We start from the raw sequence: 17,909 nt of genomic DNA, 5'->3' as shown, positions 1-17,909 counted from the left end.
TGATGTTCCTTGGATATTAAGTTAGACCCAGTTAACAAATTAAGAGCACCCCGACGAATTGACTGTTTCCAGATGGTATATGTGATGAATATCATAATAAGAAATCAGGGAAATAACTGTAAAATCTTTAAAGAAAATCTCTTGTTCTTGGATGGAGATGATGTACCCAGTTGAGTGTACATGTGACTATGCACAAGGAACTGGGTTCAAGCCCCCAGTCCCCCCATGCAGGGGGGTGCTTCATGAGCAGTGAGGCAATGCTGTAGGTGTATCTCTTTCTCTCTTCCTATCTCCCTCTCCCTCCTCAATTTCTCTCTGTCATCTCAACAAATAGATAAATAAATATTAAAGAAAAATATTGTTCTTTATTGTCTTATTGTTTGTTATAATATTAATCATTATTTTAATCAATACTATAATATTGGGTTGTTAGAAAAATCATGGCAATTTTCTATGTTTTTTAAATATTTATTTATTTCCTTTTGTTGCCCTTGTTTTATTGTTGCAGCTACTATTGTTGTTGTCACTGATGTTGTCGTTGTTAGATAGGACAGAAAGAAATGGAGAGAGGAGGGGAAGACAGAGGGGGAGAGAAAGATAGACACCTGCAGACCTGCTTCACCGCCTGTGAAGCCACTCCCCTGCAGGTGGGGAGCCAGGGGCTCAAACCGGGATCCCTAAGCCAGTCCCTGCGCTTTGCACCACATGCGCTTAACCCACTGCGCCACTGCCCGACTCCCAATTTTCTATGTTTTTATATGCAAAAATGTGTCATGACTTTTCTAGCAACTCAATAAATAACTAGGACTATTCCAATGGTACTAAGTATACCAGAGGTGTCTGAGTGGCTCAAGCATCTGACCAGTCTTGAGATTTGCTGTTAATCTCTCAATTCAGGTTCACCAGGGTTAATTAAGGATGTGTAAATAAAAGACATGAAACAATCAGCAGAATAAGTAAGATTAACGTTTAAAGTCCACTGTGAAGGTCTACATGGGGTTCAGAGAGAGTATTGCAAATGTGTGACTTGGGGGAGATTCATCATAAGTTTACTTCCTACAGAGATGCTGGATGGGAATATTACAGGCCAAGTGAAAGCATGTTCCAGGGTAAGCTATTAAGCTGGAAATTCAGCATATTCACTCCTTCTGAGCCTAGTCCTGGTAGAATTGACAAAATAAAGTCTCCATTCTTGAAAATGCAACCATCTCACTGATTAGAACCTCTGACTCCAGTCTGCTATGGTTCAGACATGCCACAAAGGTCAGATTATCTGACGTTTTCAGTCTGACCATCTGAAGTCAGAAAAGCAGGAAGAAGAGGGGAAAGAGAGAGAAGGGAAGTGAGGAAGGTGAAGAGATGGGAAAGAAGAGGCCAAAAGAGAAGAAGAAGAAGAAGCAGAAGGGAGGAGTAATACATGTTATTCTGACCTTCAGTCTGTTTGGACACCCAATCATTGATATGGTCCCTGGACTCTTCAGCTTTGGCAAAAGAAAGTTGTTCCAGTTCAGTATGGTAGAACTGAAGACAGGAATCCTTAAAGGTCTTTGGAAAGAAATATGTTTAGTGAGAAAATATCCCTAAATAAAAAGGCATCAAGTTTCCAAAAATTTATAATACTGGATACTGTTGTTTTTAAAAAAAAAAAAAAAAATATATATATATATATATATATATATACATACATACATAAATACCAGACCTGGAGAGGCAGTTCAGTTCAGTGGTAGGGTGCATGTATTGCATATGTTAAGCCACAGGTTCTATAATAACTACCATATAAACCAAGACAGATGGAAAAAGAGTAGAACATCATAAATGATGGAATAGTGATCTCTCTCTCTCTCTCTCTCTCTCTCTCACACACACACACACATTTTACTTAATTTAATTTTAAACATAAAAAGCACACTTCCCTTAAACATGATCATACTTGTGACCAGACATAAAAATATTATAATTTAAAAATAAACATCAGGGCGGGGGAAGATAGCATAATGGTTATGCAAAGAGACCCTCATGCCTGATGCACCGAAGTCCCAGGTCCAATCCCCTGCACCACCATAAGCCAGAGCTGAGCAGTGCTCTGGTAAAATAAAATATAAACAATAAAAATAAAATAAAAAGCACCAAATTAAGAGTAACACCAAATAAGTACATTTTAGAACTAGTAAAGTATTAAATGATGCAAAGTAAAGTTGCAAAATTCTAACTGATTTTTTAAAGGTATATTTATTTCTTAAGAGGCAAGCGCTGCACAGTTCTGACTTATGATGGTGCTGGGAGTTGAACCTGGTAACTCTGAGCCTCCAGCATACAAATCCTGTGCTCCCACAGTGCTGAGCTATCTCTCCAGCCAGAATTATAATTTCTTATAATGTCCACCATAAATTTTAATTATCTAGAGTCTCTTAACTACATTTTGTATAAGTTTTACCGTTCCATTATTTCAACTTACAGAAAGGAATTGGCAAGTTTTTTCTCCAAACAGCCGGTTGGCTGTTCTAAGCAAGTACTGGGCACCAGGTTTATTCACTTGAGTAAGAAGTGACTGGAAACTCTGATGGATATTTTTCTCTGTGTTTAAAAAAAGCGCCTGTTAAGAAAAATAATAAAAATCCGTCAGTATTGTTGCTTGGTTCCAACAAATGTGTAAGCAAAAACTTTTTTCTGAAAATATCCCACAAAATTTTCCTTTAGAAGGACAGTGTGTGTGTGTGTGTGTGTGTGTGTGTGTGTGTGTGTGTGTGTGTGTGTGTCTAGAACCGCAGACATGTATGATTCCACTATTTCAGGTCCAACTTGCTTTTTTTTCTTTTTTAGGCAGACAGAGAGTCAGAGAGATGTTCCAGGACTCTTCCACCATCTGTGGAGTTGCTCTGGTTCCATGTTCCCCTTTCTTGGGTTTTGTGAATTTGCTGGAACAGTTGACAGAACTTAGAAATCCAGTTGACACACCAGAGCACAGGTTTACTTGAAAGGGTACAAGTCGGGAACAGCCCGATGGGAGAGATGCATAGGGTGTGGCATGGAGGAAGAGCACTGACTGTCAGTGCTCTCTTCAAGTGCTCAGCTCTCTCAGAATCTCCTCGTGTTCAATAACCCAGAAAACCTCTGAACCCAGTCCTTTGGGGCTTTCCTGCAGGCTACATTTTATAGGCATGACTGATTAACCAGATGGTCATTGGCAATTGACTCAACCTCAACCCCTCTTCCTCTCCAAAAAATAAAGGTGTGAAACTGGAAGTCCTAAACCTCTAAGCACACCTTCTCCACAACTAATCCTCATTCGTAGGCACTTTCCAAAAGTCATCTCATTCACCTGACGAGAAAAAAAAAGAAAACTTTTACTACCAGAGTTTAGGAATTTCTGAGGGTTTTATAAGCTATGAGTCAGAAACATATGATACATATGAATTGGGCACAAAGCCCAAAAATGCACAGTATTTTGAATAGCCAAAAATATACTTTTTGTCAATCACAAAGACTCATACCACGAGCTGGATAATTACTACAGGGAGTTTTCACCAACAGAAATAATTCTCAAGAGAAAAGAAAGTTATAGTGAAACCAAAAAGCAAAATCATGGGGGCAGGGGATAGCTCACCAAATAGGGTATGTGCCTTGCCGTTTGCGTGATCAGAATTCACAGTCTGACACTACATTGGAAGGGCTACAGCACCCAGGGAAGCTCTGGTGCAATTCTCTCCCCTCACCGCAACCCCCTTAATCCTACATCTATCTCTGAAGTTATAAAAATGAAGAAGTCAGCCTGGGACTGGGAGTAGTGAAGTTGTATGCACGTGCACACACAGAAATATTGATTTAACACTCCTGTAAGGAAGGTGTGTTACTTTCACTGGGCAAAGGTATGAGCTTAGTGACACAAACTTTTATGTATCTTTAAAAAAAGAGTTATTTATTTATGTGAAAGAGAGAGAGTATCACTCAGCTTTGACATTTGTGCTACCAGGGATCAAACTCTAGGTCTCAGGCCTGCAAGTCCCGAGTTATCTTCCACTGGGTCTCATGTCAGGCATATTTTCTTGCCCACTTCATACAATCTCTTGGAAACAGGGATTTACTTTTAATCATTTTCAGTTAATTACTGAAAGTTTGTTGAGCTCACCTAACCAGTGCATATGAAGTCTTTTTCTTCTGTTTTTTTTTTTTTTTTTTTTTACCTTCAGGGTTATTGCTGGGGCTCAGTGCCTATATTATAAACCCAGTACAAAGTACACTTTTTCATCCTTTTTCCCATCTTTCTGGTGATTCCTCTCGATTGAGCTGGGAAGGCCTGCTGGTATTTCAATTGCTTGAAATAAATAACAACCTGCCTTTGTTACCAATGAATAGTCACACAAAATCTTTTGTGATTCTTCTTTTGTTGAAAGAGGTAAAGTCCAGTTGCTCACATTTCAAATAGTTTCACTACCACTTCCTAAAGAAAGACTCACTCTTGATCATCTTTGATTAACTTGAGAAAATTCTTCCAAAAAATATCAATGGAGAAGATTCCCTGTTGTGTCTTTAGCGTCTTGTTCCCAGGTAGCCTCACTTCCCTGAAGTGAGAAACCATGAGGGTACACTCTCTGGAAACCTCCAGCTCATTCTCCTTCACCAACACTTTTGAAGCAGGTGGCATGAAGGTATATTTGAAATAGAATGTAACAACTGCAAACTAGTTCTATTTCCTGTATTGCAGGTGGGCTTACCTGGGACATCTGGGCAGCAGTGTTTCCTTTTGCTCCCAGGAAGACCATGGCCAGGGCAGAGGAGATGCTCAAAGGAGAAAAAAACACGTTGTGTGAAGGGTTGTCTTGGCAAAGGCTCTTCAAAAGGTGAAAGGCAAAAGTGCCATTTGCTTCGGAAAGAGCGTCCATGGTGGAGGGCCTGAGACCAGCAGCTAAAGAGAAAGGCTGCTTCAGTATATCCTTGACTGTTACTGACTTTGAACATGGCAATTTTGAGCAGGATATTTTTCTTCATGTGAAAGCTCATAAATACCATATGGTATAGGAAAATCCATTACCTATTGCTCTCCATCCACAAGAAGGTCCAAAGAAAATAATTAGTGGGGAGTTGGGCGGTAGCACAGTGGGTTAAGTGCATGTGGCAAGAAGTGCAAGGACTGGCCTAAGGATCCGGGTTCCAGGCCCCAGCTACCCCCCCCCCACCTGCAGGGGAGTCACTTCACAGGCAGTGAAGCACGTCTGCAGGTGTCTATCTTTCTCTCCCCCTCTCTGTTTTCCCCTTCTATCTCCATTTCCCTCTGTCCTATCCAACAACAACTACATCAATAACAACAACAATAATAACTATAACAACAATAAAAAACAAGAGCAACAAAAAGGAAAATAAATAAATATAAAAAAAAGAAAATAATTAGTGGTAAAATATCAAGGGGGGAATCAAAAAAAAAAGTCAATAGAATTAGCCTCTTCTCCCTACTCCCATATATTGATATGTTCACATATATACCACATAGCTTCCTGGGAGTAGCAAAGTACAGTTCTCTCCCATAAGGACTGATCTTCTCATAGAACTAACCACAGGATCCAGAAAGAGGAGTAAGAAGAAACTGAACAGAAAACTTGTAGGTCTAGTGTCCCTAGGACTGTGTTTATTCTTGCATATGAAGGATAGGCCTCCCTGAGCTCTCCAGAAGAGAGATACCTAAGGTGTATCACTTTGGCAAGTGGATTATTTCAAGATGAATTCCCTCACGTCCCTGTGAGTTCTAAAGAAAATTTACCCCTCCCTTAACTTCTCCCAATGGCCCCTATTTTGGTGAGGCCTGCACAGTATGGCCCTCATGGTATCCAGTGGGTGTCCTAAGTAAGTTTTGTTTTTCCAAAGTCAGCTTTGTTTTCTATCTTCTTTCTAACCCAGAGGCACAGGTAAGGAAAAATTCTTTCCTGCTTAGTCTCAATAAAAGCTGTGCATGAGGGATGGAAACCAGTCCTTGCAGGAATGAGGAACATTCATTCCTGCAAGGAATGGGGGGGAAATGTCAAACCAAAGAGAAGAAAGAAAGGGATGAGTAAAATCAAGGGGAGGGGATAGAAATTTCAATGTTGGTTCATATCTGAAACTGAAAGCATCACTACTTGCCAACTGCTCCCACCCAGAAGATTCCTTGGTGGCTTCCGTCACCCCTTCAGCCACTCATATTTTCACCAACACCTACCCTCTGCCCCTTTTTCCCCAAAAGCAGCTCTTGAATAAGCCACTTCTCTTGATTCTGCACGTGGTCTATGTCATGTCCCTGCTGTGGGTGCCACATGAACAGAAATGGTTCCCCACTCTACCACAAGCATTCCATGTTGAAGGGAAGCATGGCCCTGATCTCCCAATGCCCATGAAATGAGATCAAAGCAATTCCACCTGTTCTGCCCGCTCCAGTGTCAGCCTGGAACAGGTCAGTCACCTCTCTTGAGTCCAGGAAATCTGAACATGTGGTGAAACCATCCCCAGCCCATTCACATTGTCAAGAGCACTTGCTCTTTTCTCTCCAGCCTGACTCCATACCCTACAAAGACTTCCTTCTCAGTCCAGTTCATCTCTAGTTGTAACCCCTTCTCTCACCCGCGTTGGTCCCACTAGTTAAAAACTCGGGGGGGGGGGGGGGGAAGAGGACTGCCTGGCCCTGCTGATTTTAAAGAGTCAGGCAGAGTTCAGGAGAAAGAGAAAGGACTGCTGGATCCATTTGTGTCCAGTTCATGAGCAAATTGGGAGGAGCCCAAAACTATGAAGAAACAGTGCCTGGATTTGCAGCTAGAGATCAATGATTTTTAGCCAGACAGTGCGGACCCCTGGAATGAGACAGGACAGGGGGATAAGCAATGCTGTGGGATGAGGACCCAAGCAAAGGGACCCTGACAGACAGCTAAGCCACTGATCAGCTAGCCGCCTCAGAGCAAGAGGCCAGTCAACACGGACCAGGAACCGCCTAGACACTGACTCCTCTCATTCTTGCAGACTCTCTGATGCTCTGGGGCTTCTAAAGCGCCCTGAATCTCACCCCACCCCCACCCCCGCAACTCAACCCTCCTGGTACAGGGAGGTTCTCACTCACCACTTTCAGCGCCAATGCAGTCCTCCAGTCACCGCCCTGGGAGCTAAATCGCTGGATCCCAATGGTTTATGTTTGACCAGCTGCCGCCTTGCCTTCGGCTCCGGACCCCAGGTTCCCCACCCTGCAGACTTACAGGCTCCCTCCTGGGCGGGAGCGGAGCGGGGGCGGAGCCAGCGTGGTGGGAGATGGAGGAGGTTGTATTCTGACCTCTTATCTTGCCATTTAAGGTACAGCACACAAATATAGACCGTTTGTTTGGATAGATTTAGGCGTTTTCACAATTCATTAAGCAGCTTAGAGCTCAAAATTGAAAATCAGAGGTCGCCCCTAGAGGAGAGTTTCCTGTGGTGACTGGGGCCAAGTGAATGCAAAGTGAAAGTAAAAGGAACTTGCCTAAGTAGTCTGATTCTAGACAGCTTAGTTTGAAATACTCTTCATGTCCCTCACTGCTGACAGCTACATCTGCCTCCTGGTGACCAGAAGGCTGTATATAGTGATGTCCAGAGGAGCGAACAGATCAAGTGATTTGTTTCTCTGTCAGCAGGAAGACTGACTGATTCCAGTTTCTGTTTCAGGCGAACCTGAAAGGCTGCATCTGTTGAGGATCTGCGAGTGGAAGGCAAGCCCAGTAACTACCACACAGTTTAAGGGGATACCAACTCTAAGATGTCAGCTACTGCTCAAGCTTGGCCCTGAGAAACAATGTTTTCTTCTATTTCACACCCTGGGTACTCCTCCCTCTTTGAAATCCATAGCTTTACCCAACTACAGTTAACACTCCCTAACATTCACCTTATTAAAGTATATAGTTCATACTGTCGAATGTAAAACATGAATTCCCCAATAAAGAAATTTTAAAATAAAAGAATAGGAAAGCTATCAAGGGAGGGGATGGGATATGGGGTTCTAGTGGTAAGAATTGTGTGAAGTTGAACCCCTCTTATCATATGGTTTTGTCAGTGTTTCCTTTTTATAAATAAATAAAAAACAAAAAACAAAAAAGCTTTTAAAAAAAGAATGGGAAAGTTATCAGGGGAGGGGATGGGATACAGAGTTCTGGTGGTGGGAATTGTGTGGAGTTGTACCCCTCTTATCCTATGGTTTTTATCAGTGTTTCCTTTTTATAAATAAATTTTAAAAATAAATAATAATAATAATAAAGTATATAGTTCAGTGACTTTTTTTTAGTTTGTTTACAAAGTCTAATGACTGTTCTAACCAACTTCCCAATGCTTTTTTTCATCATCTTAAAAAGAAATGATATACTCATTCCTTCCTCCCTCAGCCTCTGGTAGCTAGGAATTTATTTTCTGTTTTTGTAGGTTTGCTTATTGTATTTAATGTAGACAGAATCATAAAATGCGGTATGTGTTGTAACAAAACAAAAAAAGCAAAGAAAGAGTGACCTTGAAGTTTCTCTCTGCAAACAAAAAATAGTTTAGTCATGCAGACACCTACATATGAGAGTCCAGGCTCAGGGGAAAAAAGAAAAAGAAAGCAAAGACTGATATAACCACAGGTCCTTTGGAATATAAGTAAAATATGCCTAATATAGCTATCGATAAAACAGACCCTGCCCCCCACCCCTTCATCTGCACTATTCCAGTGTTTAGGTTCATGACTGGTCAACAATTTGTTTGGTTTTGTATGTTAACTCTCTTTTCAACCACCAGGTTCCAGATGCTAGCATGATGCCAACCAGACTTCCCTGGACAGACAATCCCACCAATGTGTCCTGGAGGTCCAATTCCCCAGAAAACCGCCCCACTAGGGAAAGAGAGAGGCAGGCTGGGAGTATGGGTCGACCTGCCAATGCCCATATTCAGCAGAGAAGCAATTACAGAAGCCAGACCTTCCACCTTCTGTATCCCACAATGACCTTGGGTCCATACTCCCAGAGGGATAGAGAATGGGAAAGCTATCAGGGGAGGGGATGGGATATGGAGATCCAGTGGTGGGAATTGTGTGGAGTTGTACCCCTCTTATCCTATGGTTTAGTCAATGTTTCCTTTTTATAAATAAAAAAAGAAAAAAATCTTAATATAGCTTACTTATCTCTGAAAATAATAAACAGAACTTGGACTTCCCCCCATGGTTGATATTATCTAAGCTCTGAAAATTTGTATACTATATTCAGTCACTGCTTCCACATTAGATAAGAGCTTGTCTTCACTTGAGTGCTTCACTTGAGTGCTCCTAGTTTGCAAATTTTGTTTTGGTATGTGCACATTAATTCTTTTACTAATTACTACTATTAAAGTTTTTTGGTTTTACTTTGGGTGTCTTTGAACTTTTAACAAATATACAGTCTTTTGTGACTGCCTTCTTGCACTTCAATTAATGTTTTCTATTCATTTTCTTGCTTTTATTTATTTATTATTATTTTATATTTGATAGGACAGAGATAAATTTAGAGGTGGGAGAGAGAGAAACCTACAGCATTGTTCACCACTTGCCCCCGGCAGGTGGGAACCAAGGCAGAGGCTTGAATTCCAGTCCTGGTGCACAGTAACCTGTCTGTCAACCAAGTATGCCATCACTCGGCCTCTAAGTAATGTTTTCAAAATTTATTTTTATCAGTACATCATTTCCTTTTCTAGTTTAATAGTATTTATAATAATATTGGATATGGATAGATGTGCATGCAAAAAGTAGATACATAATTATTTCTTTATTCATTTATCAATTGACTGACATTTGGACTGTTGTCTTTTTTGTTTGTTAAGAGTAACTAAAAAAAAAAAAAAAAGAGTAACTCTGGTGGTTCTGGGCAGTGGCCCACCTGGCTAAGCAAATATGTTACAATGTGCAAGGACCCAGGTTCAATCCCCCAGTCTCCACCTGAAGGGTGATGAATCAGTGCTGCAAATAGGTCTCTCTCTCTCTCTCTGTCTCTCTCTCTCTCCTTCTCCCTGTCCCTCTCTCTCTTTATCTCCCTTCCCCATCTCCTTCTCACTCTGTATCTCCTCTTCCTCTCTGTTTATGCCCTATCATATAAGTAAATAAATAGGATAATTCTGCTATGAACGTTTACATATAAGTTGGGAGGAAAAGGTGATGGTCAAAATTTCCTCCAGGGAGCAAGTGTAGATAGCATAATGGTTATGCAAAGAGGCTTTCATGCCTAATGCTCAAAGTTACAGGTTCAATCCCCCATACCACCATAAGCCAGAGCTGATGAGTGCTCTGTTTAAAAAAAAAAAAAAATTCCTTCAGCTTGAATCTGGGAAAGAAAAAACTGGACTTTAACTGAACTGATTTCCTGGATGTTTTCAGGCTCAAAAACCTCTTGAAATAGAGTCATATCTTAAAATCCAGATACAGCATCACATGCTTTTCAGCATATAACCGCCATAGTAACTACCCAGATCCAAGCCACCATCTAACTAACCGGTGAGTTCTGATCTAAGAAAACCTATGAAATCCTTCCTTCCTTCCTTCCTCACCCCCTCCCTTCCTAATTTCCTTTCTTCCTCCCTCTCTTCCTTCTCTTTCTTTCTTTTTTATTTTTTTTTTACCAGAGCACTGCTCAGCTCTGGCTTATGGTGGTGCAGGTGATTAAACCTGGGACCTGACAAAGCCTCAGGCCTAAGAGCCTGTTTGCATAACCATTATGCTATCTACTCCCCCTTCTCTTTCCTTTTCTTTTTCTCCTCCTTTTTTTTTTTTTTTTTCTAATTCCACTATCACTTCATTAAGGAAATGCTGATTTACTGGATTTTTTTTTGTTATCACAAGGATACATTTCCACATTTCCCCAAATAGGTGTCAGTGCACTTTCCTCTCATCCTATTCCACCTTAAGGTCTTAAGTTGCTCACCTCCCCTAAATAACCTTCCCTCCTCCCTTCTAAGTCCCCCCCAAATCTGCTGTGATAGACTATAGACTATAGTCTATTGAGGTATGTATTTTTCCCCTATTTCTTAGATTCCATCAGTGAGTGAGACCTTCTAGTATTCAGCTTTCTTTTAACTCACGTTAGTCAATGTGATTCCCTCTAGTTCCATCTGTATTCTGTGTTGTAACAAAAGAGAATATGTCATTTTTATAGCAGTCTAACATATATATATATATATATATATATATATATATATATATATATATATATATGCCACAATGTCTTTCACCATTCATCTGTTGTTGGACACTTGGGTTTTTCCCAGCATCAGCTATTCCAAATAGTACTGCCATGAACATAGGTGTGCATAGATCTTTTTTCAAATAGATGGTTTTTTTGTATACTTTGGACAGATACCTACAAGAAGAGTTGTTGGTTCATATGGTAGTTTGATTTCTGATGTTTTCAGGAATCTCTAAACTGTTTTCCATAGGGACTGCACTTATTTGCATTCCCATTAACAGTGTAGAAGGGTTCCCTTCCCTCTACATCCTGAACAGCACTTGTCATTACTGTCTTTTTTGATGGAAGCCATTCTCATCATTGTTTTGACTTGCATTTTTCTAATAATCTGTGATTTTTGAACTTTTTTTCATATGCTTGGTGAAATCTGTTTTATCAGTGAATAGACAGCTCTCCCTGACCTTTTTTTGGAGTTATTAGCTTGGAACATTTTGCTCCAGCATCTTATATTCAGATTCTGTTAGTCTTTTCATTGGACGTATGCTTGCTGAGGACATATAGTGGCTGGATCTTCTCTTTAATCCATTTAGCTACTCTGAGTCTTTTGGCAGGTGAGCTTAGGCCATTCACAGTTAGGGTAATCATTGACATATGTGGTTTACTTATGTCCATTCTGAATTTTGCTTTGAGTTTATTTTAAATTGTTGAATTTTTGCCCAGTTGTTTCTGTCTGACCTTTTGTGTAGATGAGTTTCTGTGGTGAATTCCACACTGATTTTTCTTGTATTTTCTGTAAATCTCTGTTCCTTGTTTTGCTTTGTGTTTACCATGTGTGTAATGACTAGCATTGTGTATCTAGAAAAGTCTTTAAGTTGCTCTTGATTAACAAACAAACATTTGATAGGGCTTTTTTGTCTTTTAATTCCCTCCCCTATTTGCTTGTTGTTCTTTCTTATTTTACTGTGTTCTTGTTTCTAGTCTACGGCTGTTCACTTTGCTGAGAACGTATGTTCCTTTGCTTCCTCCTTTCCCGTAGGACTCCATTCAGTATTTCTTGTAAGGTGTGGTTGATTTTGGCAAATTCTTGAATATTTGAATATTTGAGAAAACCTTTATTTCTCCCCCTCATATTTGAAGGATAATTTTGCAGGATACAAAATTAGTGGCTGGAATTCCCTCTCCTTTAGTGCCTTGAATGTCATTCCACTTTTTCCTTGTTTCTGGGGTTTGTGAAGAAAAATCTGATGAGACTCTGGTAGTTCTGCCTCTGTATGTAACTTTTTTCTTTTCCCTTGTCATTGAGTTTTGATAATCTCACAATAATGTGCCTTGGTATTGGTTGTTTTGGATTTACATACCTGGCTGATCAGTCTGCCTCCAAAATAAGTGTGTTCTGAGGATTGCCTAGGTGAGGGAATTTTTCAGCTAAAATTTCTCTGAAAATTTCCTCTGGACCTTTGACCCAGTCTACTTCCTCAGGTATCTCTATAATTCGTATAGTCAACCTTCTTATGGAGTCTGCAGTTTCACAGAGAGTAGCTTAATTCCTTCTAAAACTTTCCTCTCCATCTTTGAATTGAAAGAGTGGGCTAATTATGTCTTCTAGATTTCAAATTCTTTCTTCTGCATGTGTGAGTCTATTTCCTAAGCCTTCTGAGTTTAAAGTACATTAAAGTGTCTTTCAGTCCTTGCAGTTCTGTTTGAAATTTTTCTTTCGTGCTTCCTAACTGCTTGGTGAACTCTGTTTGAAGTTCTTCTGTCAAGCTTTGTAGCTTCTTATCAAATTCTGTTCTGAATTCCTCTTCTGTGTGTCTTAATTCCAAAGTAAAGTGTTTAAGAAAAGTAAAGTGAAGAACTTAAGTAAAGAACTTAAGTAAAGAACTTTAAGTTCTTATAGAGTTCTCATAATCTTTTTATAGTCTGTCTCTCACAGACTCTCTGCATCTGGAATTTCTTGGATTTCATCTGATTTGCTTCTCTCTGTTGTGGCATATTTAGCTGTTTGCCTTTCCGCATGTATGATGTTGGTTACTGTTGGCCAGCAGGTAGTGCAGTGCTGTTGTGATCTCTGGGGTTCACTTGTCTGTATAATCCACTGTGGTAGGTGGAGGACTATCTTGTGGGCTATCTGAGTTATCTGTTCCTGTCTTAAACTCAAACCAAGAAAAAAAAACCTGAATCAAAGATTGAGAAGTTTTTTCTTAATATTATATTTATTTACTAATTAATGACAGGTATAGGAGGAGAGAGAGAAAGAACCAGACATCACTCTGGTACATGTGCTGCCAGGGACTCAACTCAGGACCTCCAGTGCCACATCCCCTATGCCACCTCCTGGAGTACAGATTGAGAGGTTTTAAACTCCAATTTCTTTTATTAGTGGGGGGTCTGATAACTGTGCTACTGTCCAAAATGACACAGGTCAACACTGTGCTGCTCACCCAGAGTTCTGGAATTGGCCATGTCTTCCAACACACTCCCGATTTCCCCAACTGTGGCATGCAAAGGCACCCACCTGAGGCTGTAGATTCTTTTCAGCTGTAGATTATATGTCCAATTTGATCTCTTGTGTTCAATAGTTGTTTCAGGGAGAACAGAAGTCTGATCATAGCTACTCCATAAGCCACACTTCCCTACTGGTGAATATCTGAATAGCTTCCTTGGAGAAGTATCTATTCAATTGTTTGTTTTGTTACTGAAATTTGTGAGTTCATTATATATTTTGGTTATTAAGGTTTCCTTCTTCTAATAAACACAACAAGACTCTGTCAAACTCTCCTGTTGTCTAGTGGACACAGGAATAAAACAGTTAAGAAACACTTTAGGACTTCCAGGAAGCGTGGCCACTGGGACTGGGAGTCGGACAGTAGCGCAGTGGGTTAAGCGTAGGTGGCACAAAGAGCAAGGAATAATTGGGACCAAGTCGCCTCTCCTCCCAAAACAACAAATAAATTCAACAAGAGACCCAACTGAAGTCATAACCCACAGCTGAAAGTTCTGCAGTCTCAGGTGGGTGTTCAAGCGCATTTGGAGCAAAAAAGTGCACAGGCACGGGTTGAAGACCAGCAAAGTGAAATCAGAGCTCTGGGCGGCGCTGGAGCTAAGCTGCACCATCCTTCAAATATGAAGTAGAAATGTTGGAGAATAGGGTCCACTGTCCCAGGAAGTCCAGACCATTGTTTCCATGAGGTTCAAGTGAGTTGACCCCCAACTCTCCCTTTAGGTTGAGAGAATGGCAGGTCCCCCTGACCTCTTGAACTAATGATGGATGGCTTCCCCAGAAGGGGGGCTACCTTTCTACACATGCCTCTTCTCTCCCCTTAAAACAAAGGTCATGAATTACTTACTGTACATTGTGTTTGGCCTAACCTGAAAGCCACCACATATGTTCTTGCTCAACTGCCCCCTTTTCCTCCCCCTTCCTCTGAAGTGCCTGTAATTCTCCCTGAGGTGCCTGTAATTTACCCCCAGGGAAATATGCATTGTGAAGTTTGTGATCAAACCTTGTTTAGTAATTCTTCATTTGTGAGCAAATAGTTTATAGGTCAACATGCAGCTATGCATTGTATTGCTCTGTGCTTGGGTTAATGACTACCTTGACCTTCTACCTGGGCAATGGGTATATATACTTGCTTTCTCTCTCAAATAAATGAAATCACCCTCCAAGGCTTTTCCCAGGGCTGACTCCTTGTCTCCCTGTGCATGTCACCCTCGACAAGCTGAGCTGCTCTGGGACACTCAGGGGCTGCTCTTGACCTCTGTCTCCCAATGGCCGGGGAGACGAGCAGGTCCAGGGGTGAGCCTGCATAGGAATAAAAGTTTTCTAGGGGAGTCGGTTGGTAGTGCCCAGGTTAAGCACATGTGGCACAAAGTGCAAGGACCAGTTAGGATCCCGGTTCAAGCCCCTGGCTCCCCACCTGCAGGAGAGTTGCTTCACAGGGCCGCAGGTGTCTCTCTGTCTCCCTTCCTCTCTATCTCCCCCTTCTCTCTCAATTTCTCTCTGTCTCTGTCCAATAACAAATAAATATATAAATAATTTAAAAACTATTAAAATTTAAAAAAAGAAATAAGGTTTTCTCAAATATTCAAGAACTAAAGGAATTATCAATCAACCCCACCTTACAAGAACTACTGAACCAAGTCCCACAAGAAAGGAGGAAGCAAAGGAATTGGTGTTCCAAACACCAAGCTGCAGATGCTACCATGACATCAGCCTGACTTGCCCAGACAGACGATCTAAACAATGTTCCCTGGAACCCCACCTTTTCAGAGCCCTGCTCCAGTAGGGAAAGAGAGAGACAGGCTGGGAGTATAGATCAACCTGTCAATGCCCATGCTCTGGAGAAGCAACTACAGAAACCAGACCTCCCACTTTCTGCACCCCATAATGACCCTAGGTCCATACTCCCAGAAAGACAAAAAATAGAAAAGCTTCCAATGGAGGGGATGGGATACGGCTTCTGTGATTGCTTCCCCACTGAACATGGGTGTTGGCAGACTGATCCATACTCCCAGCCTGTCTTTCTCTTTCCCTAGTGGGGTAGGGGTTCCAGAGAAGTGGGGCTCCAGGACACACTGGATGGGTCATCTGCTCAGGGAAGTCCAGTTGGCATCATGTTAGCATCTGGAACCTGGTGGCTGAAAAAAGAGTTAACATATAAAGTCAAACGAAGTATGACTAATCATGAACCTACAGGCTGGAGTATTGCAGATGAAGATTTGGGAGTCTCTGTTTTGTAAACAGCTAGTAAGCCTATTTTAATTATGTTTCAAAGGGCCCCCCTTTTTTTTCTGAGCCTGACATCTGATATGACCTGTCTTTCTCATTGGTCTCTCCTTGCCTTCCACTACAGGGAGGGCAGTCAGTTTCAGATTATGCCTGAATTGTGACACCACCTTTGGTGAGGCAGTCATGTGGTTCAAATAAATGGGCTTTGGGAAGGAGTTACTGGAGGGTATCTTCCTTGCCAGACATCAGTCTCTGTGTATGAAGGACAAGGCAGTTTCTAAAGCAAGTTACCCGGCTTTGGGAAAGTAGCATTCAAAGGAGGAGAAACATGGAGGCTTCCTTTTGTTACTATGGGGGGGGGGGGGGCAGATAGTCAGTGTATCAGAGAATACTTGAAAACCCCAACTGGTTTCATGTGCTTGTTTGAAAAGCTGTGCAAAGCATTCTTGGCAAATAAGGCCTCTGTGGTGAACAGTTCTGCTGACAACTGGTGTCCACTGCAGAAGCCAGAAAAGCAAATGTTAAAAGATTTTTAACAGTATAACAAAAGACAGAGTATGAACTGCCCATGGATTAAAGTCAGAACAGCTGTAGCAAAACCCATTTAGGATACTAAAATGAGAATCCTTGGGAAAGTGAGGGGAAAAGAGTGTGGGCAATAACATTTACCTTAAAGGTATTTGAAAAAAACTTTGCCTCTTTTCCTTTCCCTCTGTTCCTTGATATTGTAAATCAAATTATTCTGTGAAATGTAAACATCCAGAAGAAAATGAAAATGCCACGCAAAGAGACTGAATTTGGAAAAACAAAGTGAGAACAGAGGTTTTCTTCTCACTTTGATCATTTTTAGTAAAAGACTTTAGCTATATGAATGTGTAACTGGTTTCATGGTTAATGTTTTGGTCTTAAAGAGCAGCCTCTGTTTGCATCACTGTGTTTTCCTGTATCTATGGAAAACTCCAGAAAGAATCTTAAATAGGAATTTTTAAACTTTTTTTTTAATATTTATGTGGTTCCCTTCTTGTTGCCCTTGTTCTTACTGATGTTGTCATTGTTGGACAGGACAGAGAGAAATGGAGAGAGAAGGGGAAGACAGAGAGGGGGAGAGAAAGATAGGCACCTGCAGACCTGCTTCACTGCTTGTGAAGCGACTCCCCAGCATGTGGGAAGCCAGGGTCTTGAACCTGGATCTTCACGTTGGTCCTTGCACTTTGCGCCATGTACGCTTAACCCGCTACGGTACCGCCCGACTCCCCTTAAATAGGAATTTCATGTGTATCCAAGAGGGCCAAGACTGAAGTGGATTTAATTCTGTTTTCTCCCTTTCAAAGATTTTTTTTTTTTGCTCTTAATAAGAAAATATAAGCAGAGATTTTGTGTTTGTCTTACAACCTCTTCAACCATGGGCACCTTAAAGCCTTTTGCAATTTATAGATGGTTAATTTTTTGATCTGCAAAAAGTGTTCCTGCAAAGGAATTTCATCTGCAAGGAGACATACTGAAGTAGAAAACCAACTTGACTGGGTGCAGTTTGGCTAGACAAAACCAAATGTTCCTCCTGGTTCTAGTCACTCCAATTTGGATGGCAAATTTTTGAGATGGTTGAAACTTTAAACAAATAAACCTCCTCTAATAAATTTCAAAAGAAAAATATTTCAATATAATACCTAACAGTGCCTATGTGTGCCAATGTAAAAGAAAAAACAAGTATCAAAATATGGGTGGGTTTCATTTTCAGCTATTAAAATAAATCAGCATCAAATCCATTTCCCTTTTATAAATGAGTAAGACCTGGGACAACAAAGTAAGACCCGGGACTGCCATCCAATCTCAGAAAGAATAACAGAGAAGGTGACCTCACTCCCTACCTGAGACCCTGTGTGCCTGTGTAGAAAAGCAAAATTTGTTTTTGCAAGAGGTTACTTTCATAGGAGGAAGCCTGGAGACAGAGGGAAGACTGCCTTTGTGATAAAGGACCCCTAGGGAAGAGCTAATCAGTGGAGAAGGCAGAACTTTGATTT

The 17,909-nt window shown here is 41.0% G+C and overlaps 1 protein-coding gene across 4 annotated transcripts in view; it reads right to left on the bottom strand.

Moving 5' to 3' along the window:
* SERPINB9 (serpin family B member 9) overlaps window positions 1-7,615 on the bottom strand; it is a 40,432-nt gene extending 32,817 nt beyond the window's left edge. Inside the window, exons 1-4 of one of the 4 annotated variants that reach the window (XM_060189154.1) lie at window positions 7,079-7,615; window positions 4,716-4,906; window positions 2,459-2,596; window positions 1,431-1,545 (exon numbers count right to left, since the gene is read on the bottom strand). In XM_060189154.1, coding sequence (XP_060045137.1) covers window positions 1,431-1,545; window positions 2,459-2,596; window positions 4,716-4,883 — 421 coding nt within the window. In that variant the 5' untranslated portion in view covers window positions 4,884-4,906; window positions 7,079-7,615. The remainder of the gene's footprint in view (window positions 1-1,430; window positions 1,546-2,458; window positions 2,597-4,715; window positions 4,907-7,078) is intronic. The other 3 variants (XM_007522187.3, XM_060189153.1, XM_060189155.1) reach the window with 3 other exon arrangements.
* Between the last annotated feature and the right edge of the window lie 10,294 nt (window positions 7,616-17,909).

This window comes from Erinaceus europaeus, chromosome 4 (assembly GCF_950295315.1).
Source record: "Erinaceus europaeus chromosome 4, mEriEur2.1, whole genome shotgun sequence".
Taxonomy (NCBI): Eukaryota; Metazoa; Chordata; class Mammalia; order Eulipotyphla; family Erinaceidae; genus Erinaceus; species Erinaceus europaeus.
The sequence above is the reverse complement of the archived record's forward strand: the minus strand, read 5'-3'. Positions and strand labels throughout refer to the sequence as shown.